Source organism: Agelaius phoeniceus, chromosome 1 (genome assembly GCF_051311805.1).
Source record: "Agelaius phoeniceus isolate bAgePho1 chromosome 1, bAgePho1.hap1, whole genome shotgun sequence".
Classification (NCBI taxonomy): Eukaryota; Metazoa; Chordata; class Aves; order Passeriformes; family Icteridae; genus Agelaius; species Agelaius phoeniceus.
The window spans coordinates 72,318,268-72,345,463 of record NC_135265.1 but is presented as its reverse complement, the minus strand read 5'-3'; the positions used below and the strand labels follow the sequence as shown (position 1 = coordinate 72,345,463).

General features: G+C 43.1%; 1 protein-coding gene across 3 annotated transcripts in view; it reads right to left on the bottom strand.

Annotated features, from left to right (window-relative positions):
- Nucleotides 1-13,160: 13,160 nt before the first annotated feature.
- Nucleotides 13,161-27,196, bottom strand: part of RNF152 (ring finger protein 152) — an 88,786-nt gene continuing 74,750 nt past the window's right edge. For all 3 annotated transcript variants that reach the window (XM_077181860.1, XM_077181861.1, XM_077181858.1), the window contains one exon: nucleotides 13,161-17,767. In XM_077181860.1, coding sequence (XP_077037975.1) covers nucleotides 16,968-17,579 — 612 coding nt within the window. In that variant the 5' untranslated portion in view covers nucleotides 17,580-17,767 and the 3' untranslated portion in view covers nucleotides 13,161-16,967. The remainder of the gene's footprint in view (nucleotides 17,768-27,196) is intronic.

Sequence of the window (27,196 nt, the reverse complement as noted above, 5' to 3'; positions counted from 1 at the left end):
GCTTATCAAAGCAAGGTCAGGAAGCAGAGCTACTCTTAGCTCCCCGGTGGCATTCAGGCACCCACACACTCTAACAAAGTGACCTCCCCACTTCCAAACAGGCCAGCAGAGGAAGCTGAAATCTTAACACTCCCCTCAAAACTTTTGAGGCTTCCAACATAGGCAAAAAAAAATAGTGCAACAGATTGTCAACCACAAGAAAGTATCTATAGCCTACATTGCTTCTACTGAACTCTAGCAAACCAATCCAGCTGCTGTGGGGCTAGAGGGTGAAGAGCAGTTGTCTGCACCCTCTTTTGCTTCAGCAGTAGCACCCCAGCACTTCAGCCCAGGCCCTTTTGTCCAAGCACCCTGCTAGCAGAGACAGGATTTCCCAGTTCTGGGAAGAAAGATAAACAAGAGCCCTCCTTGGGCTTGGATGGTGTAGTATATGGTAGAAATAATTCATGCTATATATGTATAAAATATTGTAAAAGTCCAAGGTTATGTCTTTGACCACTCTGGCTGGGAGCAGAGTCCTATTTTTATTCAATTAGTTCCCAGACAGCGCTAAGAAAATATCAGATCTGTTACCGTATGAATGGGACAGTCCCAGGCCATCATCGATGACTTCCCTGGCATCTGGCATCTGCACCTGGGAGATAGCATCTAAACCCTCCTGGACCATGATTAATGGAATGTCTCAGCTACTCACAAGACCTGCACCTGGAATGATTATGGCTGCCGTGCTCAGGAAGTGGCGAACTGGCGTCACCCTGCTACATGTGAATACAGACTTTGCCTAGATGCTCAGACATTTTGTCTGGACCCTTGGACCTACCTTTGTCTGTTTCTGCACATGTATGGATCCGGTTCTACATGTGAAGAGACACAAAGAAATGGTCAGTCATCCCTGCCTCAGGCAGAATAAACTGTATATAAGGGGGCTGCTCGGAATACTTGGGGTGAACCACTGAGGAAACACTGGCACTTGGTCAGTCGGATCCTGGTTCACCCAGTGCCGAAACCCAGGTTCGACGCTGCCCGAGGCTGTGGTGGTCTTTCAAAATTATATTTTTTGTTAACGATCTAATAAATCTTTGTTAAATTTTTTTATAAATTTGGCTACCGATTTGATCATTTATAACAATAGTGTGGTGGGAGACTAACGCAGAGGTGCCACGTCAGCAGCTGCTGCCTCCATATAACCAGTGATCACAGAGTGAGTTTGGTCCTGAGGGGGTGCCAGCTCTCTACTGTGCACCTCTGCAATGCAGCTTTGGGATTGGGTGCCTGCCTGTAGCCAAATGGGATCAGCATTAATTTAATAGAACACAACTGTTTTGATTTCAAGAAGATCCCTTTCAATAAGTTCCAAGGGAATCTGGCCTTGTTTCAGATTATGTTTTGCTTATTCTAGCTCTTCCTGGCAAAGGAATTTCTAACTAAGCCATTGTAAATTTGTTTTCTTCCCTAGATACATTAGTACTTCAAACCCAGCCGAAGACAATAATAGCTAAAGTATATAGATTTAACAACTGAACTCCACCCAAGCTTTTGTTTTTAGTGTGCTACTCAGACCTTACCCATTCCTTGGTCTTCGTGTAGACTTCTCTCATCAACATTTGAATATACACAGAGAAAAAAGGAAAAGCAAACAAAATAAACATAACTGGAGACAAGAATGTCAGGGTGTAAGTAGAAGAAAATGCTTAATTTTAGATACGCGCTTGGCTCAGTGTGCTAATCTGCTGTTCAGGAACACTCACTCACGCTGAGAGTATTTCACTCACTGTTAGCCCTGGTGCTTCAAACCCCTCTCCTGACAAGGCTCCTTGCTCTGTGAGCACAGGGGTGGCAGAATGAGGCCTCCATGATTTATCCCCCTTCCTTGTGGAGCCGCCACAAAAGTCCGCACAAGTTGCATTGTTCTCCTTGCCTAGGCATGACTGGGATTGGTCAAAAGTGGTGATACATTGATGCAATTAAAGTGCTCATCTGCACCTCTGACCAGCTAATTAGGCTGGAGACACATTAATTAGGCCGTTGAGCTGAACAGCAGCTTGGGAGCTGCTTGCCTGGCACAGACAATTGTCCTGGCTTTCTAACCAGGTCAGAAGTGGATGGAAACACTGGTTTGTTTACTTAGTTGTGTGTTTAGATTCCCCTGGATATGCCCTAAATTACAGCCTCCACATTTTTGGTTGAGCTGTTTGGGTTGGTTTTGTTTTGTAGCTCTTCTCAAATACAGGTAGGACCGAGAGCTGGGGGTTACTGAGTGAAGGAGACACCTCATTTGTTGAAGTCTAGGGATTCTGGTTTGTCCTGGACACAAAAGACTTGGAGATAAGACTGTGATCCAGATGCCTCAGCAGCAAAAGTTATATATAAAACTGATGAAAGACTCAAATTAATTTGTATGAGTTTGGAGGCTTGACATTTGGGTAACAGATCGTGTCAGAGTGAAAATTGCTGAATATACTTTGTGAGCCACACCACTGTATTTATTCTACTAATATATTTTTCAGCCATGCCAGGGAACACAACCAACACCCTTCTTCTCAGTAAGGTTTCCTGAAGGATTAATTTGACCCACTGCATTTTGCAGGGAGACACTGTCCTGGCAGCCTTCCAACAACAGTTCCACAGCTCTCATCTTGTGGCAGGTGAGAGAAGCACAGAATGAAAAAATAATCCAAGCAAGAGCCCCAGGCCAGGGTAGTGCGGGCAATAATCTAAGCCCAGCTCAGGGTGTGTGCAAATCAGCCAGTCAGTTCTGTGCCTTCCAGTCAGGGCTTCATAAATTCATTTGCATCCACCCCTCCAACCTATTTGCTTCATTCCCCCTCCCTAGTGCCGCCAAGAGCCCTGTGCTACATCTTCAAACACAGACAGCACCTAAAACACCAGTAAAACACTACAGCCTTACTGTTCCCACTCCAAGGTCAACTTACAAGCATGCCCATTTGAAGAGGCAGAGGCAATCACTCTAATGTAGCCACAAGGTGAAATGAGGAACCAGCTCTTAGCTAGGTAAATTGTTGTGATATCATCATCAAGCCCAGCGAAGGAAGAAAGCAAAGCAATGGACATCATCAAGGTTAGGAAGGCTGTATTCAGGCATTAAACACACAAAGCAATAAACTCACTTCAGTGAAACTTAAAACTGCCACAGATAACAAACAGCAGACAGCAAATCAGTCCTTCAGATACCAGGAGAAACTTCTGAAAAGCAGTCATTAATTTGGCTACTGTGATGAATTCCTCCATGGTGAAAGCAACAACCCACTTCACTGCTTCACTGATTCATTGCCTGGGAGGCCATGAAGAACACTGTGATAATTTAACCTGTCGTTCTGTGTAAGACTTCAGCTACCAGCAATCTTTTATAATGCCTTCAGCTGGTAGGAAAGGGGTGGTTTTGATGAAGCAACATTTTTCATACCTTTGTGTGCAGCTGTTGCCTCACTCCATTTCTTGTAGGAAGCCACCTCCCACCTTCCTGCACTGGCAATGGGGAGGAAGCCCAGCAGCAGAATCACTACAACTGGGCCTATTTTGCTTTCCTTTTGTACTCAGAGAAATAGAGACACATCCCACCAAAAGACAAGCTCAGCAGAGCAAACCTGCCTGTTACACCAACAGGGAACTGGTTACAGCTGCCAGATGCTCCCAGCTTTGCACAGTGACATATGTAACTCTCACACTGGAGATGCAGCTCTTGATTCCAGCATTGCAGTCTGGGACAGACACAAGTGCAGGGTTCAGGGTAGTCTGCATCTCCTAATGGTTATTCAACCCCTAGTTAAGGCTAGTCCTTCCTTCCTCCCTTCCCATACTCCATCTGTCTGAAGCAGTAACTGCTGACACACAGTTTTTGCTCCCCAGATATGTTTTCACTGCTGAGCACTCTTTAAGCTATTCTGGATAGCTCAGTGTCATATAAAAGGGCTTTACTCTGTGAAGCAATGTATCAAGTCTTTGGACAAATCTGCCTTATATAAGACTTACACAAGTGAAAATACCAAATGCCCTTATGTCAAGCTTTACTCAGAAGTCCTATTTGGTATTATTTGGTTTAAAGACACTGGAAATGTCCACTATGCCTGCCTGTTGATGGCACAGGGGAAAAAAATACATTGCTATTTGAGAATATTTCCATCTGGCTTTGGAATTAACAGCTGTACTGGATCCTGAAATTTCTTCATCTGTTAGACCGCTATCTACTGAATACCCATATTTCATGCCAATTATAAGTCCCCCTCAGGCCTTTTCTCCCTTAACCACTTTAATTTTTCACTACTGAAATTGCCTCTTTCACTCTCTACCTGTTCTGTTCGGCTAAAAGCTCTTCTGGCCTTCAACAAAATTTCCTCTCCTCCATAGATTGTATCTCTCTTACTCTCTCAGTATTCCAAGTGGCATGACTAAGTCACCTGTACCTACTTTTGATGTTGGCTACAGCCTTGAAGAAGGGGAGCTCGTAGGTACAATAATTCATTAATTTCCTGTTTATTGCTTCAAGTAATAGAAAATTACCTCACCTAACCTAACTTACACTCCTAATTCTTCCCAGCTAAACCAACCATATCTACTATGCTATCATAAATGACAGAGAATGTTGTCATCTTACTGCAAAAGTTCCATACTTTCTGGGTGATTTCTCATTGGCATCTCCTCCCAGCACTGAGTCCTTCTTCTTCACAGCACAGCCAACAAACTCCAACTCCCTTCTCAACCACCTAACCCACTCATTTGTGGCACTCTTCTTCTCATTGGACACAGCTGTGGCCTATTAAGGGCAGGCCTGTTCCTAATCTTTGGTGATTAGTACAGCTGCAACTCCTCAGGGGTGAGATTACCTTTTGCACTATCTTTATTTTCTTACATTCTATTCCCCCACAAGAGCACTGTATAGTTTTGCCTTGCTTTTGATACTAAAAACCAGTCAGACACATCATTATAGGCATTTCCTTTTGATGATGTGCCTCTACAGTTCTGCCAATTGGTATCTGTCCCCATCTCAGTGAAATTACTTAGTTGTTTAAAGTGATGTCATGAAAGCTGTGTTATGACTCTACTGATGAAGAGATTCAGCTTCTGGTGACTTCAAAACTCCACTTGCCTTGAACTGTATATTGGCAACCATATAAATTCATCACTCAAGACTAAAATATATGTATAAAATCCTAGAAGAGAGTGCATTTCAAAGGAAAAGAAATTGCATTAAAAGAAGCAAATATAAAATCTAATTTCCTGTACTGTCTCACTGTTCACTGCAAGTTTCAATTTGCATTTTTCTTCTACTTGGGTCTTTTATTGGGGATCATCCCCCACATGGTCTTCATAATGAGATTCAAGTACACACTCCAGCTTTTTCAAATATTTGGGACTAAGAGGATCTGTCTCTCTCTTCCCTCTACTCTTCTACTTACACATCATCAAAACAGAAATTTAATTATCTTTTCAATAGGTATCACTGCACTAAATTTGGGTTGCGAGGTCAGTGGAAAGGGACACATACACAGAGTATGTGGGGACATGTCTCATTTCCATAGGAAATCAGCCTTTATAAAATGGAAGATTTACAAGGAAAATAAGCTGTACTTCTGTTCAGAATAACACTGACTTGAAACTTCAGAGATTGGTGAACATAAGTTATCTGTTTCTATATCTATTTCTATTGGTCTTCACTCTGGGTGTTGCAATTCCTCAGGGGTCCTCTGAAGTCACTGGATTTACATTCATTAATACCAGTAGTGCATTAATTCCATATTTGTAAGGATGTATACAAGTTAAGGAGGTAAGAGAGCATCTCTAGATCTACACACATGGGTATAGACACGAGTGTGCATGAGCACATGTGCACTCAGGCATCACAGAGTATTCACAGCAGCTCCTGTCCCAAAGGACAGAGATTTCACCTAAGCCAAGACCAAAGTTGTACCAAGCTTGAAAAGGTAGAGCTGGCCAGGGAAAGAAGGGGAGTGCAAACCATTTTTCTCCCTCTCTTTCAGAAGCCTGCAATAGTGGCTTTCTGATGGACCACTTGAATGTCACCTCCACCCACCTGAAACTTGGCTGAGGATCTCAGTCTTTCTTAATTACTGCGCAACTCTATTAAAGCTCTCAGTGGAACTGATGAGTGAATGTCCCGGCCAATTTTACTTCTTGTATTTTAAAAAAAGCACACACCAGTCTGTTGAAAACAATTTTTAGGAATTTTAATCATAGCAAATGTGTCTGAACCATTCTCATTAAAGCAGCGTTTCCACCTATACAGAAGACAAGACTACAGAGGTTGACCTGCAAAAGTAACATGTATTAAAACAGGGGCAGGGAGAAGGGGGTGGTTAAAAACTGAGCAGTATTTGAGACATCCTTCTAGGGCAGACAAAGCAAGCAAAGAATGCTTCTCCAGACATTCTGATTTATCCAGCACTTTGATGTCACACTTATAAATTAAATATTTGGCAAGGTTTTGACATGGTGGCCCTGCAGGTCCTGTATCTATAGAGGATGGTTGGCCCTTGACAAGAAAAAAAAGGAGAAATTATATAAAATCAAGTGATACATGTTCTTGTCTCTGGAACACATCAAGGTCTTTAGTTCACAGCCACTGAACACTGCCAGTCTACTTATTTAGCTAGAATATAATTAATGAGTACTGGGGAGGGAGCCTAGGGAAGGCAAGGGACCATGTACAACAGTGTAAAACAAGGAGCAGAGACAGTGCTAGAGCTCTAGGAGAGCCATGTAATACCTGCGTGCCTGAGGCAAGACTCAACCTTCCAGTTTCTGGTGCAACTATTCTCAAAATAAGAGACAAGCCTTGTTTTAATTAACATACTGAGTATGTGAATAGAGACACACATCTTCAAAGCTGGCACAGAGATAGAGAACTAGCTCTCACTTCAAAGCTGTGCTGAGGACACATCAGCTGACATAAGGACTCCTCAGTATTTTTCCTTTGCCTTTTTGTTTTAACACCTGTCAAAGTTTATTTGCCTTCACCAAAAAAAGAAAACCACACCCCAACCATCCTCACTCCTCCCTACCTCCCCAAGTAATACAGAAACCTTTGCTAATGGGGACAGTGCAAAGACAGGCCCTATGGGATGGGCTTTTCATGTCTGCTTTAGGTTACAGTTCACTTGCAATGTCTTTGGAGCAATCAGGGATACTGTAGCTGAAGTAATTTAAACGGATATCAACTGCAAGCCGCTCAAAATACACATTGGGAAACTGTCAAGCAGCACCCCGAGAGAATCCATGTGTGTGCAGCCAGTCCTGCCCTCCTGCTGCTGCCCTGTGCTGCACTAGCCTGCTGGTTTTGAAGCACAGGAAAAATACCTGACTGCAAGGACTGCCACTGCTCCCTCTGCTCTTTCCAGCAACCACCAACCACATCGGCTCACTCCTGGGACTTAAAATTTTTTTTCTTCTCGGAGGTCCTCTGCTTAGCAAGGTTCAGACTCCAAAACAGGAAGCCCAATGGGATTCATTAGAAGCATAGCTGAAATTCAGGGGCACCTCTGTTTTCTCCCAATAGAGTTTAAATAGATACAGAACAGATGGTATAAACGTGGTCTGCATGAAGAACAGCTTTACTCTTCTTTTTGTTTTTCTTAGTGCCTGTTTTTGTTTTTTCCAAAAAAATTATAGGCAAAAAAAAGGGTGAAGGAGGAGGGGAAGAATGAGAAATACTTTTTAGAGGCTATGCCAAAAAGAATCTGAGCAGCACATTAACCCTCAGCGCAGCATCAGACACAGTGCCCTGCCACGAGGGAGGTTGCTTTTGGACTTTCCTCACCTGAAGCTTACTAGAAGAGCAGCTCCTCCAGTTTGCAGAGCACCTCATGGCCAGAAGAGCTTCAAATTTCTGTTAACTTAGAAAGCTGAAGGAATCTAGCAGAATTTTACAGTTTCTTTTAAAGCTTAAAAGTCCTGCCTACAACAGAGGAATCCTATGCTCTTACCAGAGAGGTCATGTTGGACCATTCCAGCAAGGAGCATTATCTGAGATATGCACTTATAGGGCCATTGTTTCAACAGAGATTTGTGGTGGGTCACATCCCATGAGCTGGTTCAACACCCATCCCAAGACACCTCCTTCCTCTGGGCCACTAAGAACAGCAGGGTGAGATAGAACCTGGACGATTTGACCAAATTTCCATTTCCTTTAGCAAAACCTGAGTCATTGACCAAATCAAGCATTTAAGAATCTCTTAAGGAGGTGGATAACTCACCCTCAAAAATTTTAAATGTCTCCCTATCAAAGGCTGGTTGTTTTAGATCCATAAAGTTAGGACAGCCACTGCATCTAAGACATATGACAGATCCTCAGAGCCCAAGGCAGCTAACAGCTCCAAATGAGGTATAAGACTCAAGTTTGGTCTCAGAGAAGTGACAGTCACAACTAATTCCACATTCTGTGCTCGACAGCCAGAAAGCCCAGACTCTGCAGATTTCAGCAGGCATTTTAATCTTAATAGGCAGCACGTGACATTTCATTAAGATTTTGGTGCTACTGCAGTGTTCAGCTGTTAGGAGGTTCCTGAGGTTTTACAAAACAGAAGCATATACACACATTTTGAAACTCAGCAGATCTAATCCAAGCCATGAATATGGATTTTCTTCTTCCTTATCTCCCTCCCTCATCAAAGGAAGTGGAATTGCAAAATTAATGTCACTGATACACTAAACCAAAAAAAAAAAAAAAACCAACCTAAAACCCAACAATGAAACAAAAAAAAAAAATGAATCATCCATTCATGTTAATAAATGATACTTTCTTAAAAATCAGATTGTGCAAATAATCTCTAGTCTCCAAGTTTCTTTATCTTGTTCTGCTGTTGCTTTTTTCAAAAATATTTAGGCTATATTAAAGAAACAATAATCCAAAATACTGATTTCTAAAGGACCTATGATAATAACGGCAGATAATGGGGTATTGCAAATAGAACTTGGTTTGGGAGTCCTGGAGATGTTCCTGCTTCTGTGAAGATTTTGTTACCAGTTTCATCACTGAAAATGCAGTAGAAATTTGCAGTCATTCATACAAAGGTAAGCTTCTCCATGCAAGTCTGTAGGGAAATAGGATAGTCCAAACAAAGGGCTGAAGAAGAGGAAACAGGAGACAGCACGCTCCTAAGGAAGCAGCACAAAGGGATTTTTAGCCTGCTTGTTACAAGGGACCAAAGAAAGAACCCCAACCCAAAGATGTCAAGCATCAGCAATAACAGACAGTATCTATGGTATTAAAAAATATCCTCATTTATGCACTACTCCTGACATTTCTCTCTATCCCAAGGGTTTGCTGGAGTTGCTGAATGCTTGTTCTGCCTGGATGGCTGCCAAAAGACATTCAGTGTTGCAATCCTTTGTTTATCACAAAACCACACTCTTTGCTGGTAACATTTTACAACTCTTATCATGCTGTTCAATCCAGCTACAACTGTCCAAATCTTGTCTTCTCTAAACCAGGGGAGGTCAAAAAGAAAGAACACACTATATATCCATTGCAGTTAGCTGGTTTAGCAAATAAAACCATTAAGCAGGGCTTCTGTTTTATCAACCTGAAGGTTTAGCAAATCCCCTCAGCATTTCAGCATAGCAGAAAAGAAGTGATTAGAATTCAGTTTATTTCTCCCAAGCTTTTTAAACCATCATTGTTCTGGATTCCTAAGGTGGGTTTTGGTGTGGGCTTGAACTGCAAGGTTGTGGGGCTTTCTACCATAAATTAAGAATGCTCAGCTATGTTGCAATAAGCAATTAAAAACAGAAGCTACCGAAATAAGTTTTTAGACTCAGATGCTTGAAAACAGTTGCCTTGGGGTATTAAAGAGCCTCTCCTAGTCAATATACTTTCAAATTTCAAAATAAAGCCTTCCCCAAAGCAAAGCTTTTTACTTCAAACATTCCTTAAGAATTGTGCAGACTAGCCAAGCATCAAGAAACAAATACGTGAATGTGAAGTCCACCTCTGTTCAAGAAAGTATTTAATCATCTGTGACTGAATCCCTTTGGCTTCCTCAGATTTAGTACTTCAGTGCTTTCTCAGTATATTTTCTGAATTGTGTCCTGAGTATTTAAACACATTCCGTAAGCATATCTTCAAGAAATATCTGTAACCATTATTCAAAAAAATTTAAGTGAGAAATTATTAATTTGCAATTCAATCAGCAAATTGGCCATACTTGGGAAGTGATCTCCCTGTTATGCTCATAGCCAGCCCCATGTGTCTACCACATGACAGACTGCTTTGACAGTCTTGTAAGAGTCACTACTGTTTTTAAAATTCTTCAGTGAGATCAGACACTTACAATGACACCTGAATTCAAAACATCTTGCAGATTATTTTCCCCCCTCCCCCCCCAACTCCTCCATCTTGAGGCACATCCAGATTTCTCTCAAGCAGATGCAAATCCCAGTAGTATAGATCAAGTCAGGGCATGTGGGCACCTATAGGGCAACACTTCCCAAACTGATGAGTGCAGTGACAACACACACTCATCTTTTCGTCACTCTCAAAATAGGAATAAATAACCTTCAGCCTGAAACCACTCAGGTTTCTCAATTTAGGTTTGGGTTTTTTTACTTAATGTTGAAAACCAAGCCAGAAAGCTACAGACCCCTAATCTAATCCTACAGTCCTTTCCTTTGAATGCAATAACTGTACCAAATAGCCACTTTTCCTTTCAGCTTTTCAGATCTAATAGATTCATTGGGTCCTGTCTTCAGCTGTTGGGCATTACCAACATTGTCAACTTCATTATTTGTCCTGGGAGACACGCATGCTAAGTTTCTATTTCAAACCATGTGACTCAACTACACATACTGAGAATTAAAGATCTGACTTTTTTATTCCAGTTTCTCTCCACTGAATTCCTGTTCAGCTTTAGTCCAAGTCCTGAGCTTCAGTGACGATTCAGTATCCTAAAAAATTTCTGTACACCCAAGTCTTTCAGTGAGGTACAAAACTGCATTTTTGAAAGAGGCTGCTTCCCAGCTCAAAGGTGTTGAAGAAAAAGCAAAATCTGGAGTTTCAGTGACATTCTTGAGACACAATTTGGCAGAAATGACATAAGCAGGCCACTGCTAAACATGCCCAGTAGATGTTTTTGCACATACAGATCTGAATTTTCAGGCTAGTGTCTAATTGTGTGCTCATTTTCAGGTGTCCTTTCTTTCTCCACCCACTCTTCACTCTTTCAAACCAGTTAGGCCAAGTCTGTATGTTGCCTTCCAGCTTGCAAGAGTGCTGTATGCAGTCCTGTTTCAAAAGAACTCCAGTTTATCTTACAACTAAAAGCCAAAGCATCTGGTTGTTCCTTTCGGATGGCTATTCCAGCCTGGAGGAACAAAGCAATGTATGGTTCCTCACCTGAACTCCAGAAGAGGCGTCAGCTGTGGAGCAGAGTTCCATCCAACAGCAGTAGGAGCTGGCTTGCAGGGCACAGCTCAGAGGGAGTAGCAACTCATCCCACAGGAGATCCAGGTAATCGTAACAAAGCTTCATGTTACCAAGCCATCCCAGCACCATCAAGTACGTGACCTTCCTGAGACAGAAAAGCCTTAGGATCTTTCACCAGCCCTCTTGATGAGGGCTCTACATGAGCATGTGCTGTGTGCATGCCCCCCCACACACACCTTGCCCAGCACGGGAATGTGCCCCTGTACTCATATGCATAGGTGCTCCATGTATGCCCAAGAATTCCCATTTCATCCCCGTGATTAGGTGCTCCAGTGTGAAATGGATGAGGAGAGTGAAAACCGACTCATGTACATCTGAAGGGGGAATGTAGGATCGGTAGGAAATGTTTTCTTCTGCCTGTGGATCTTAACTACTCCCTTGAATTGACTCTGACATTCAGGAACATAATTAGTACAAAAAAATAGAGGATTTAGAACCATAATAAAAATATATTGAAGCACAAGAAAATGCTTAAAAATGCATTTTCCAAACATTCATTAAGCATTAAATTCCACTGATCTTGGAAGGTCAGTTTTTTTTCATCAGAGATGCTCAGGGCAACTTGAGAAATGTCTGGAAAATTGTTCAACTTGAGGCTGAAGCAAGAAGCTGTGCTTGTTGACACAAGCATGCAAGAGGTAAAGTGACAAAGAGGGAGAGCACAACAAGCCCAGCTGTCAGGCCTAAGAACACTGTACAGCACCAGAAAGGTTACTAACATGTTCTAAATCCACTGCATTTACAGACAATCTTGTCCTACTGAAGCTCTTGCTCAAAATCTTTGCCTTCAGGGCCAGCAGATCTTTCAGCAGCCTCCCAGACACTGCTGGGATTAATTTGCTGCCATGTACCTTCTTCCCTCCCTTCCCCCTCCAGCCACCCATAGAAAAGGTTTGGGAAAAACAAATCTCAGGCCATACTCTCTGTGCCATTGGTATAGGAGGCATTTCACCTCAACACTTACTAGAGAGGTGTTCACTCAACATGTGAACATCTCCTGCAGTACTCATGCAAGCGGCTCATGCCAGTAGGCCCCATTCCCTGGGGCTAGTTTGGCTGTGGATGGTGGGTACAGATCCATTCTCATGAGTGGGAGAAAGCAGCATCCTCTGCTCCCTGGCATTGTGAAAAGATCCAGAGAACACGGGCTTGGCTCAATTTACATGACAGACTGGTGTCTGGAGCTTTTGCTTCTGGGACATCTACAGAAGAGTTCAGACCATGTATTATTTATGTGGTTTTGGTTCAGCCCTGCTGTGAATGTAACAAAATCAGTGTGTAATATTGACCATCCTTACTCTAGAAAATCATGTGCACTATCAAAAAAAGCAGGATGCCTATAGCTCCAGCAATCATGTGACTGGGAAGGCAAGAGGGAACCAGTGTACCAGTATGCACAATGCAGGCTTAAGTGAAGGCCAGCAATCCCTCATTCCTATAAGCAATGCATTTACTTAAAATTTTTTATTTTATTAAAACAGAAAAAAAAGTTTTGTGGCTTAGTAGTCATCAGCTATAATTCTAATTAAAACTTGAATGCCCTTTCACTTTTTACCACAACCCATACTTTACACATTGCCTTTAAACACTGAGTGATGAATTTCAGCCACTCTCTCATAAAATATGGAGCAATTCTGCCGAATTCCCTTCCACACTCTTCATTTGATGGCAAAATAACAGAGGAACCATAATTCACTTGCTATCATTCTTTTCCTGCTAACGTTTTATTCAGAATGAGCTTCTTAGTAAAGATGAAACTTTGGACTCATGACTGCTCCATGTTTACAAAACATACAGGCTCCTTTACATCGTGGTTAAGCATGAACAATCACTGAACACACAATTTCCTAAAAAAATCCCGCATAACAAAATTGCATATTTTGAATTTTTAAAATTCACTAAACAAAATTTCACAGAGTGAACCCTAAAGTCTGTTTGCCAGCAAAGCACAAGCCAACAATGGAAGTTGGGACCATCCAGGAAAAAAACTGAAACTGGACCCCAACACACACACCTTTCCTATTAAACAAGCAAATAAATACACATTCATACAGAGTAATGTGCTTTAAAAATGCAGGTGCTTGAATAATTACCCACACATTTTAGCATAAGTTTTGGTTTCTCAAACAGAACTGAGTCACAGTAAGCTTCTGTCTTTCTTTTTGGTGGAACTGGGCAGTGACTTCTTACTGGACACCAGAGAACAAAAGCTAACCTGGAACCTGATGATTTTGGCACAAGTCCAAATGTGTTTCTCCACAAAGGAAAGATACAAAGACAAGGCTGTTTTTTTTAAAATAATAATAAAAAAAAATTAGCAGTACTTTTTAATGCCAGGTATTGAACCAAGGAATGGGAGAGACTGCACTGCATTTTTAAAGTAGTGTGACTATTGACATACTTGAGAAACATTTTAACACTGTACATTACAACAAACTATTTAGTTCATTTCTACACAAGTCAGCAAAAAAGCTAGGTGATCTAACATATATGACAGCTGCAAATTTAAAATTCTAGTCACAGTCTAAAGCCAGAACAAAAACTTTTCCAGAACTCCTATTTATAAAAAGGAATGAACATACACACCATGCGCATACACGCAGGCAAAAATCTTGAGGTTTTACTTATTGCTCTTACACAAGGCTGTGAGCAGGCAAATGTCTGGATCAGAAATTAGGTCAAACATGCATTTCAGCAGGCACAAAAGTACAGGAAATTCATATTAACGAAACAATGTACTGTGTTACGTAGTACAGGATGGTATTCTGCTAATATAACACTTAACGTCATTAATTCCGGATAAACTCCAGGTCTGCCTGTTGTATAATGTGTTATGCAGTGTGGTATTTTAACCTAATTTCTGATTCCTCTTTTATTGTGCACTCTCCATAGGGAGATGAAGAGGGCCTTTCTTTGCAATGTCAGAGAATCCTCGGCCTCAAGAGCTTCAGTCAGGCAGGTATGGCTGGAAGGAGGTAACACTACCACCACTGTGTGTGTCGCCAGGACCTGCTCCTTGACTGCCTCGTGGTTTTGTGCATTCACTGCTAACTCGGATAAACAAATGCAGAATCTGGCACAAAATGCACCAGCACAGCTCTCAGAGCATCTTTCATCTCTGTCATAAGCTTCTGGTACACCCAGCAATTGCTACGGGATAAGGCAGTAGAGGGTCAAGTCCTGTGTCTGGTCAGTTCCTCAAGAGTCTTGTAAATGGATTTTTTGTGAACTGGCTTCCTTTACACAAAAGGCAGCATAGCATGGATGTCAGTAGAAATCTGGCTAGCTACTGGCAACAAGAGACAAGCACGTTCACAAGACACATTTGGGAATACCTGGTGTTCCCTACTGCAGCCACATGAAACATGCTGTGGAGAGGTGTCCATGTAATTACAATACTTGCAAGCCAGATTCAAGGCATACTGCACATGGGCCTTGCACAAAAAAGGCATTGAGTGTTTTTTCTGAAGACTTTTTTTTTTCCTGTGCTATGCATACATATGACAGTAGATAAAAATCAGCACAATGGTTCCTCTCCATACATGAACAAACACACATCAGCACAACTAAGCACCCTATATTCCATTCTTCCCTCAATGGAAATCAAGGAAGAAAATGGTGGTTTAGAAACAGGGAGGGAAAGAAATCCAGCATGAAATCACAGCATGAAGTCAGAGGTATTTTTCTGACAGAAGTGTGAGCTGAGAATGTTTATTGTGAACCAGCAACTGGATTTTGTGACAAAACCAGAAAACCAAGGATGACTATGGAGCCAACTTGGGCACTGCATAGTCAAAACTGTTATAATATGGCATTCGGCAATCTCCGAGAATTAGAAAGAACAGTAGGTAGACAAAAGAGGACACAGATCAGGGAAGTTACATCTTGTAATCACAAAAAGAAGCAGTGCAAATCAACAGATTTTTCTGTCTTTTTAAAGGTCTGCCACATGCCCCTTGATCCAATCCCTAAATCTCATGTAAGTTTCAGCAATCAGACTTGCCAAATACCCAAATTCACACTGGGCTCTATTTTACTTAGGAGCAGTACTACTAAAGCTAGTGGGACTGCTTAGAGCAAGGTGCTACTGCAGTGAACATTCAGAAATTTGGCTCTTCCCAAGAAGTGAACTGCAAATGACTGGGGTTTCATGACAGTCACAGGAGACTGTCATGAAAGGGAGGAGGGACACTTACTGTGTTTGTTTTTCAAATCTGTCCTTATGAAATCATTAACACTACTAAGACTGAAACATGGGAAGAGGCTCTGTTAAGCTCACCCAGACATTCTGACACCAGGACAGTCACAGCAGTTTAGGAGGGGTGGCCCATCTAGTAAGAGGTTCGGCTGGCCTGGATTCTTCTCTGAGATGCATCACTGCCTCTTACTAGATGACTGTGTACAACAGTCCTTGGTCTCAGTTCCAGTGGTGAAGCTTTCTTAGAGCAACACCTCTGTCACACCACCCATTAGTGCACAGTTGCAACGCCTAGGAAAGAGGGAGGCAAAATAGATCTAGTTTCTTCATAAACAAGTAAGTAAACCTAACCTGCAGAAAAAGAAAATTAAGAGCAATATGTTATCACATCCTGGCAGGAGTCCCAGGACTTCTCATGACCCATTTCTTCACCTGGCTATGAAGGCCAGGTCATCAGGAAGTCTGCAGCCAGACTGGAGGTTTAACAGCATGTCCAATGTTTACCATGCAAAGCTATCCTTCCCATAAAGCCAGTGAGGCAGAACTGTTTTGACTGCACTTTTTAGGTATCCTTTCTAGTCCACTTTGAATCCCTTCCTGAAAGCTCCTTCAAATAAAAGATGCTGGAAGTACCACTTTTCTGTAGTTGAAAGAAATGGGGGAAAAACAGAGGTGAAAAACAGAGGCAAAAAACAGACACCAAGGAAGGAAATAACTGCTTGTAAAATGCTACCTTTTAAAAACTATTGTACAACTCCCTAACTTGGTTTAATTAATGCGCCATTTAAAACATATAAAATACTTTACCAGCTACATGATTTCTCTGTTTTATGAATCTCCCTCCCTCCCCTCATTAAAAAATAATGCATGTGTGGACTGGTATTGAACAGCTCGTACAGTTGTGCGCCAGTTCTCATTTAATTCTATGTGGAGCAGTTTTGATTTTAATACACTGTGTTTAAAGAAGAGCCCGTACTGTGTACTTCACAGTATAACCAGCTACATGGAGGTCTTTAATCTCGTAACACAATAAAAAAAGATCACTGTGAAGTTGCAGTCCCTTTGATAAATGGTTGAGGTGACACATGCAGTCCTCCTCAGTGCCACTGCCGCCAGACACGGGATGTGATTTTCTCCGCAGGCTGCCAACAGGCCTGATGTCACCCCTCCGGGGGCCACAGCCAGGCAGGCACCGCTGCCCAGGTGCACAGCGTCCTGCAGTCACTGGGGAAAGCTGCACGGAATTGTCTTGCTCAATACCACCACCACTGACCCGACCCAACCTGACCCCGGGGGAGCACAGCCCCCGCCACCTCAGCCGCAGGAGATCACCGTGAAGCGCTTGGAAATGCACGACATGTTGTGGAGGACGATGCCCAGGAGGAAGACCAGGACACAGGCCACCAGGATCACAGTGCACACCCCCGACCAGGTGGAGCTTTTCACAGCGCCTCTCCGGTCCGGCTCCTCCGCTCCCGCCTCGGCGGGAAGGCCGCCCTGCAGCGGCTGCTGCTCCGCGGGGATCGTCACCACTGTCAGGGACTTCTGCTGGCTGCCGGGCAGGAGACGGCAGCCAATGTCTCCCGGCAGCAGCGCCCGCTCCTTGGAGAGAGGCAAGGGCAGCATGTAGCACCCATTGCTGGGCAGTTTGATGAAGACAGGGGTGTGCTCCGAGGTGTGGGGGATGGCAATGACGGCGATCACCTCGGGGTCATCGGGCAGCTGTGACACAGAGTACCCCGGAGGCAGCTTGGTGATCCCACGGCACCAGGGGCAGCGCAGGTCCTTCTGGCTGGTCCTCATCTGCTGCAGGCACACGGAGCAGCAGGTGTGCTTGCAGTCCAGCAGCTTGGGCCGCCGGCGGGGGCTGTAGTAGTTGAAGCAAATCTGGCACTCCAGCAGAGAGTCCTGGGATAAGGTCTCCATGACAGCCGGTGCAGGGAAGCACAGCAGGCCTTATGGTGAGCCCTGACACCTCAAGGCAAGGGGTAGGAGCCTTCCCACCACTTCTCCTCAGGGCAGCACCCGCCTTCCCAACGCTGCTTTCCTCAGGGCAGCACTAGGTAGCAGCTACAGAGAGCACAGGAAAACCTCCGGCCTGAAACTTTCGGCACCTGAGAAAACAGAAGAACATGAAAGAACTGGTTATTCACAGGAGCCTGTGGGAACAGAAGGGTCCAGCCAAAGGAGAATGAAAACTAGCACTGATTTTGTTATCTGATGGGAGAAACAAATTTGTTATCCTTCGCTAGAAAGCATCTTCCCACCACATTCACCAAACAGCCCAGTGGTAAAACTTCCAGTCAGTCATCAGTACAATCACTAGGTCTCTTACCGGGGTTTTTCCTCCTAATTTTCGCAGCAATCAAACCCCCATCACAGTCCACCACTCACAGTTATATTTATGCCCATAACAGAAGTGGCTGTATAGTTCACTAGCCAGGTCCCACAGCAACAAGCTCCTGTCATACTTTCAGCACTTTTCAGCCCTTCCTGCACCAAAACAATTGTTCTCATTTAATCCTTTAAATCCCTGAGGATTTTGAGCTATTTGGCTCAACTGCTAAGTCTGCATGAAAGGTGGGGGAAAGAAAAAGTATGTTTAAATGGAAGCATTTCTACAGGCTCCTGAACTTGTACCTGTGCACAAATGAGCAACCAAGCAACTATACTGCAACACCTACATTTGCACATAATGAAAAGGAATGGTATCATTTTCAGTCAAATTAACTGCTTGCTCAGTTACACAAGCAGCTTGTTGAACATGGCCCTCTGAAACACAGACCTTCTCACTAATGAAAACCTCACCCAAGACAAAATGCTCTCTTTAGACCCAGGACCACTGAACACCACAAAGAAAAGAAATAAAACAGAATAATAACAGAAAGAAAGATAATGCATTGAATTAAAAGCAAATTGTTACTGATCTTGTTCTAAATCCTTATAAAGGGATTTCCTTTACAATTCCCATTTTCTCACTTATTACTTACATCTTGCCAAGAAGAAGGCATCTGTGTTTACTTGCAGTGCATAGTTCAGCTTTGTTTGATTTTGGTCACTCCAATACAATTAACATGAAGGGGTGACAGTTTTACATTTTACACTTACTTCCTTCCTGTGTTTGAAGAAGTATTAGCCTGAATTTGCTTCCAGAGAATAAAGAAAACCCAAAATATCTGCAGGATGACCTCTGATATTCTCTTATTGCAATGCTATTTCCAAACTAGAGTTAACACCAAAGAACCACAGCTTTCAGAGGACTTCTTCCTTTCTATACAATAACTTTTTGCTCTCCTCTCTAGATTATAGCAACTAGATTGCAACATACTAATCAAAGGGTTCTATCAGAAAGACAAATATTGTAGTTTAAGAAGAGAAGGCAGGCATAGAGATGGGATTTGCAACCCAGGACAGTGCTCTGGACCTCACTGTCCTGTACCCTGCTTCTGGCAGTTACCAGTATTTGAATAGGGAAAACAAAATTCACGTCATCTCTTCAGATGCTGATGACTGGTCTCACCAACATTGGCAGAACTGCCCCTGCTTGCAGATTTTGTAACAGCAGTGGATTTTGGCTCACAAGATGCTTCAACAAACACGCAGTGATAATCCTGACTTGAGCAGGGGGCAGTTGGAAGGCAGGAGCTCCTGAAACACGTAAAATGGCTGCAGGGGGAACTGGCACACCCTGCCCACCAACACTTTTGGGATGCTTTATCTTAATGTGGCACAGAGGCCACTGCTGAGAGAGACCCCCACCATTATGAAGCCCATGGGACAGCAGCTCCACACCAGCACCATGCTACACAAAGGGACCAAAAGATACTCTGTGTGCTGGGGAGTTGAACACTGCTGCAGAAGGGGCTACACATCTGTGTGCAGGCCACGCTGAGAGAAAGTGGAAGAAAATGAGGAGAGGTTTTATCTTCCTTATTTCCTTATCCATTCCTATCTCCATATCCCTATGGTACAGGCACACACAAAGGAAGACTATCAAGAAAGGAGCTGACATGATAACAGACTAGCATACAACTGAAAGAGAAAAATGGAAGAGAGATATCCATGATGCTGGGCAATTTCTGGCTGAAAAAAAATATTAAGAGACAACAGCCAGAATAGAAATTAGTTACAGAAACTCAGAAAAGAATCAATGAAGCCACCAGATCCAGTTTTCAGCCACAAGCAACTCAGCAGATTTCCATTTTGCACAGAAGTATCCATACAAATCTGCAGTTACAGACCATCCAAATCAAAGTCGAGCTCAGACAGCACAAGACACAACTCTTACCTGCTTTATCTGCCAATCTATCAAAAAAGCCTCAGGTATAACAATACTGCAGTATTACAAGAAAAAAATCCCAATGCCTAGAAATTCAGAAATTAAGGCTTATCATAAAATCATAGAAGAGACTCAAACATCATCTGGTTCCAACACCCCTGCTGTGGGCAAGGACACCTTTCACTAGACCAGGTTGTCAGAGCCCCATCCAGCCTGGTCTTGAACACTTCCAGGGATGGGGCAGCAGCCACAGCTACTCTGTACAACCTGTTCAGTGCCTCACCACCCTCACAGTGCAACCCAAACCTATTCTCACGTGACTACTCTGCCCAAGGACAGAGTGTAAGTACTGCTTCTGCAGATGTAAATCAGTCTATCTGCAAGGTCAGGAATGGGCTTGCCACTTACGTGACAAAAACTGCTCATATTTTCCCAAAACATCTCAAATCATAATCAGAGGTGTGGATCAGCAGTAATGACCAGTAAGTAGAGAGGTTAGTATGATTCCTTCAGAACATAACTAAAGACAAGTTAAAGAGTAGCCACAGCCATCTAACCCCTTGACCTTTGCTGACATTGCCTTGTTCAAAGGTTGGACGTGCAGCTTCAGAGGTGCAATGCAACCTATTCCAACCATACAACTCTCTTGCACTCTGCCACAGCTCAGTTTCAGGATAAAAGAAAGTCAAGCCACCATCTAGAAGAAAAATCTATTTGAAAAAAATTTGCACTACATACCTAAGAAGGAAAAATCCATGGGAGCTCTCAGTACTCTTCTACCACTTCACTTTAGTAACTATGCCAAGAGGAGCAGGTTTCCTCTTGGACAGGAGACCAAGCTCTTTAGCTTGTGCCCAACCCACCCTGACACCAACTGAAGGTACTGAGCTGCCACAGGTGAACAGCTCATTCAAAGCTTACTCAGACTGGACTCTTCTCTGTGCTTTAAGCACAAAGACAGACAGGCAGCCAGGACTGCACATGAGGGTACAGCTGACATCAAGTATCAGCCAAAACTACTGTTGTGCCATTTGCTCTCATCACACAGTGACACCCAAGGTGGACAAGGGGAGTGTTGACAGAAGAAAACAGAGTGGGGAGAAAAAGCAGTAAACACTGTCAGGGATATCCACAGGTCCCTGCAAAAGTGATAGTACATGTATATGTATGAATAGGGCCACATGTGGAATGGGGACTGGGGACTATGACTGAAACCAGACACAGAAGCAATAGCAGCTACAAGCAGTGACTGCCTGGCACAAACCTGACAGCCCTGGAAGCTCTTCAGGGCTGAAATCTAAGCTATAACACAAATAATAACCAACTAGAAATGAAAATCCACAAGATCCAAAACTCATGTGTCAGAAAGGTGCAGCAGGAGCAAAGGCAGCAAGAAGAGATAGGCCATGAAAAGAAGCCTCTCTCCCTGTCCTGCATTCTCTTTCCTTTTCATTACATCTACCCAATATCCACAAGGTTGCAAGTGGCTGGCAAGGAGAGGAATTCGCAAGCAGTTACAGAGACCCATGGAGAAACCTGCAAAGCTGATGGCCTCTGCAGCAGCCAGGTGGCTGAGAACATGGCACAAAGGTCCTCCTTGCAGATCTGGGCTGCCCTTTGCACAAGCCATGAGTTTTTCAAATTATATGACTCAATACCAGTAAAGCCCTGAAGATTAAGGCAAGTATTTGAGCTGTTAGTCATGCTATCTGTTCTGCCAGTACCTCACTGGAGACCACAGCAATGACCCAAGTTCTCTCTGGGTGAGCAGGACACCAGGAATACCAAGGCATCAGCTTCCTATTCCTGAAAAAGCAGAAGGGGCATTTGTTGCTCTTACTATTGACACCTTCCCAACACAATGTGGGGAGGTGCTGTGGGAGGTGAATAGATGAAGGTTGCTGTAGCTGTGACAGTGAGAGGAAGAAAGCACAAGTTTGCTCTGCACAAATGCTAGCGACAAACTGGCCAGGTCACAAAAGACAGCTATTTTTGGAACCCAGTGCGAAGCAAGACACTGAACACCCAAGCCCAGAGCTGTACATAAAGTCAGAGAACACAGTAATTAATGGCAAATCCTTGCCTAGCAACACAGTATTTTTCCTATGTAAGGATAGCCCCTGTGATATTAAGCAATGGAAACCACAGCCTTGAAGGGGTGATGCCTTCACGGAAGGACTCAGAACTACCTTAAGACATATTTCCTAACTTACTAGGTTCCAAAATTTTATTAACTTAAAAACCCCAAGAATATACTTCAGTGATGCCTGTGGAATCCAATACAATTCACAGATGACTGAACATCATATAACATTTTAAAAAGCTGGCTCGGGGCATGCTGATGTAGTTAACTGATCACTGAGAGAAAGCCTCAAAAACTTTGCACAGACTTACAGATGGATTTAGGCAGTCGACTTGCCGTACAGCAAGGTTGTAACAGAATTTCAGCAAGGCAGTGCATCGACCATACTTCACCTTTACCAAGAAAGGTTCATTATGTAAACTCCCCAAATACATTAACAATTCTTTGGCTGTATTACTGAGTATGTATGATTTATGAAGAAGAAAGAAGCATTCGTTTCAGGTGCCCTTAGGCTGTAAAGGAGATGGGGTGAGGAGGGAGTGCTGTTCTCAATAGGAGAACTAATTGCAAGAATCATGTGCCCACAGATACGGAAGGAAATGTGTGCTACAGCCGCCTCCAAAAAGATAATTGGAAGCATTTCTGCTACAAAAATTCAGCATCAGTGAACGTTTTTCACAAATTCACATTTAGACAAAACACACTTGGGCTAACTGCAAATGCCCAGGATGTACTACCTGACTTCCCCTGAATATCCTTCACTAAATGATCTTATTTATTTTTAGGCTGTTCTGTAGCACTAATTACCATAGTAACTGAGAACAATTAATTTATTCATCACAACACCCTTGTTAAGAGACAAGTATTATCATCATTATATTCTTTCATCATCTAAGAAAAGAAGCACTTAGAGACAAAGTCGTTGGTCCAAGGTCATGCAAGCACCACCCGATTGCCTCAAGTTCCAGTACAATTTCATCACAACTCTACTTCTCACCTCACGAGCCACAGGGCAGAGGTGACAGATTCTTTTGTGCAATAAAGCTCAGAAACTTACACATTTTTCCCCACCTCCTTCAGCTGGCAGCATCCCCATGGTATGCCTGGGATTTGGGGGGGCTTTCATTAACATATCAGCTTTTTCACATATAATGAAAAACATGAGAGCCTGAGCCCCAGAAGCTACCTATCTACACTGGCACAGTTCATCTACCATGCAGATTACAACTGAGAAACTATATGCATTTTGAGGGACATAAAGCTAACAATAAAACAGCGAAGTAAATCCAGTCTTCTCTCCAGAATTACCTGTTCTCCAGGAACCTTCCTGTAAACCAGGCAGCCTACACCCACCATCCTTTCCATTTCATTATTCACAGTTGCACAGAAATATTGCAGAAGGAAAAGTATTTTAATTCAGTCAAAGCCTCAGCCAGTGCAAGCTGTCACTGCTCCTTTAGTTTTAGTCCAGCCCTTGCCAAGATGAGCATCTTGGTATACAGTCCTGGGTGCATAAAGCCACAAAAAATAAAGCTGAGTGAAACTGTGATACATGAATCTGTAACATTCTATGAACCAGCACCAGGAGATCCATGCTGATGGCAACAGAACCTGCTGTGGATGATCCCAACATCAGAGAGAACACCAGTTTGTCCGGCCTCTCAGGCAGCTGAGAAATCAGTCGTGGAACACAAAACAGGAGCCTAGTTGCAAGGTATCATTCCACAGCATTTACCTTAGAAATTGTCACCAGCCAGCCCTAGGAAGAGGAAACAGAGGCAGAAAGGTCACCTACAGGAGCATAATGAGATACAGACATTTATGGGTTTGGAGCAAAAACAGATCGGGTGAAAACACCAGCCTGTGGTGTTTAGAGAAAACAGAGAGAGACTCACATGCTGCTCTGTGTTCCATCTCACATCACCAGCTGTGCTGCTCCCTCTTTTTATCTGCAAACTTTGACACGTCCACATTCCCTGCCTCCAAAGACCTTATTTTGGTCAAATATGACCAGGATAAGCTGCACTTTGTTCCAACAGCAAACACTACTAATCACCTGCAACATGCCAGGTCAGCAAACATTTCATCGTGCTCAGGCAGAACAGTACAGCTGTTCTGTATGATATGCTCATCAGACAGTTTCACATGAGGCACTTTACAAGTGAAAAACATTATCTGAAATTAAAATATTCCACAGAAATATGCCCATTTCAGACAGGCAGAGACAGAGAGTGGACAGCTTTACTGGCTCTCAGCAGCCCTCTGTGCAGGTGATCCTAGAGGCCAGGTGATGGGAGATGGTCTGCTCCTCACCAGCCCAACTCTGATGTCTGCAGGTTTTTGACAAGGTCAATTGTCAAGCTATGGTTCTCTAAGTCTCCTAGTCCCCCTCCATGCTGGCAGAGCACCCCCAGGTGCAGTTCTGCCCTGCTAAAAGGAGTGTAGTGGTATTTCTCATCATTCCTGCTGTTCTAAGTTGCCCTTCTCTCCATGAGCAGTGCACTAAAGACCTGACTGTGGTCCTAAGACATCTCACATCTGAAAATTTTCCAGCGCAGGATATATAAAGGTTCCTTGCATTTTGCAAATAAACAGAATCTCCAGCATTCAAAGCATCCCAGGGGACGATGCTCATTTCTACAGCCCACTCTGAGCTTGCAGGGCCATTAGCACTTCCTCGGTTTTGTTGGCTGCTCTTAATTATGCCTGACTCACTTCTAAACCCCAGGATGAGAGGAATGAAAAGTCAGGTTTTTCCACTACCAAGTGAGAGATCCATTTGCCATGCAAACCAACACCTGAAGAATGGCAGTGGAAGGTGTGGTGTGAAAGGAGTTCTACCTCTCAGCCGTGAATAAAAGCAGTAGCTATTTATGACCAGGACAGAAGGAGCAAGTGGTTAGGTAGTTGGCAAGACAGATTCAGAAACTGCTTCCCAAACTTAAAGTGAGGTCACAAGTTAAGTCACTGAGGCCAAAATCCCACAAAATACAGGAGGAGCTAGTGGTGCTAAACTCACACTCAGTAAGAGCTTTCAAATGCAATGTAACATCCTCTTTCTAAGGGATTTTCACTTATGGCAATATGTCATACTACTGTGGCATTCAAACCACTGAGAGAGGCATGAAGCACCTGATCACTTAAATTACAAATTTTACTCTCCCATTAGAGCTTTATGCTTCATCTGCCATTGATAGAATTTGCCTGATACCTAAATAGAAACTTAATTAAAAGATTCTTCCCTCCCTCCCCTGAGGATCTTGTATTAGACTTATGAAATACACCATCAAAAAAAATTAATTTTAAATAAAGCTCAAATGCAGACTTTTCTCACTGATACAGGTCAGTGGGTGACTGAGTCTATTAAAACACTAGTCTATAATTAGAGGAGAGTGCTACAGCTCTCCAAGGTCATTGAGTGGATTTTGATAAAACTGGGATAAAATCTACCTGCCTATAGGCCCAAACAGCAAGGAAAGGAATCAATGCTCACATGTTCATACGCTGCCTATACAATGCAAAAACTGCAAACTCAGTTTCACACTTACCTCAGGAAACAAAAGCCCTTTAAATTACAATTTTAATTGCTGTGTCTGCTCTGTACCCCCCACCATGTGCTTAACATGGTTTCTGCTCTCTGCACTCATCCAGCACAGCTTCCCTGAGGACGTGAGTGTGTGACCCACCTCCACCTGGCTGCTCTCAAGGCCTTGAATGGCCTGGGGTTTGTTTTCTTCAAGTGCAGGAAGAGGTTTTTTTGCTTCAGAAAACAGGGGGGAAAGCACAACAGATCTAAAGGAGTCAAAGTAATGTGTCCTTTTACATTGAAATCGATGAAATTAAGGAATTGGAAAATATTTTGTTAAAAGCCCCACAACAATAAGTAAGGAAATTCTCTTTTTTCATCAATCATAATTGATATAATAAGGTCTGAAAGAGATTAGAAGGGCACAGGGAGGTTTGTTCCTCTTTTTTACCTTTTTTTACCTTTCTTCTGCAATCCTCTAAGCGGGCAGCACAAAAGAGTAAAGCCCCCTGTTTATCAACAGAGAATGCAGAACAGCTGTGCCAAAGCCAAACCACCAATTCCAGGAGTTCATCTTCACAAGAGAGGGGAAGGTTGCCAACTAATATGCCTCCTCAAGGTCAACAGCTCTGTCATTTCATAATGCAGACAAATCACGATCTTCATGAAGTTCTGGCCTCTGATAAGCGCTAGTGCTACTCCAGGTCACAGCACTGGTCATTCAGGTTTGCAGATTACACCAAAAGGAACTGGAACTGATCCAAAAGCTCCTTTCTTATTGGAAACTAATCATTCACCCCGTAACATTCTGTCAGCTTGTAATATTAATACCACTCTCGCTTCCTGGATTTTGGGAACAGTCCAACTCTCACTGCAAATATGGATCACAAGCAGAGTTAGATCAAGCCTGAACTGCATAATATTGATTATTTCCTATTTCATGATTTATCTCTTTGTCTTTAGACAGTAAAATCCTCCAAAGAGATGTAGCAGGCTATACCGGATAAATAATTACTTCCAATACTTTTCCAAACCACATGTTTCTACCTGTGACTATACACTCCACAAGTTCCAGTTCTGACAAGTTATCAAGCACATGATCTGATGTTAGCCAGAGAACTAAATGGGATGACACATGCTCTTGAGGTCAGTTGCACATTTACATACTTAACACATGATCCATCAACACTACCAATACAGAACCCCAGTGCCAGAAGCCGCAGGCAGATCAAGGTAGTTTCCAAGTGCTGACACCTTTTTTTCCCCTATACCATGCCGAAAAGGTGTGATCTGAAGAAACACAATGATAACCTTCCCAAAACAGTTGCAACTAAACAAACTGGTCACACATCAACTATCCCAACCAGCTCCACACAGTCACAAAAAGCCCCCGCACCACCAGGTGAAACTGCAGATTAGTGGTGAGACAACAAACTAACACCAGGAAAGGCTCCCGGCTCTCTCAATGCCCATGGATGTAGGCATCAGCATGCCCATGACAGAAACAAGACTCCCAAGGATGGACTTCTACAATGAAGCCTACAACAGAGTGAGTGGATTTGCACCCAGTCTCTCCACCAGAGGAATCAGGACTGTTTTCAGACAGAAGTAGTCTTGCAGCTAAAAAAAGCGGCGCTCTCTCTCAAGGGCAATGA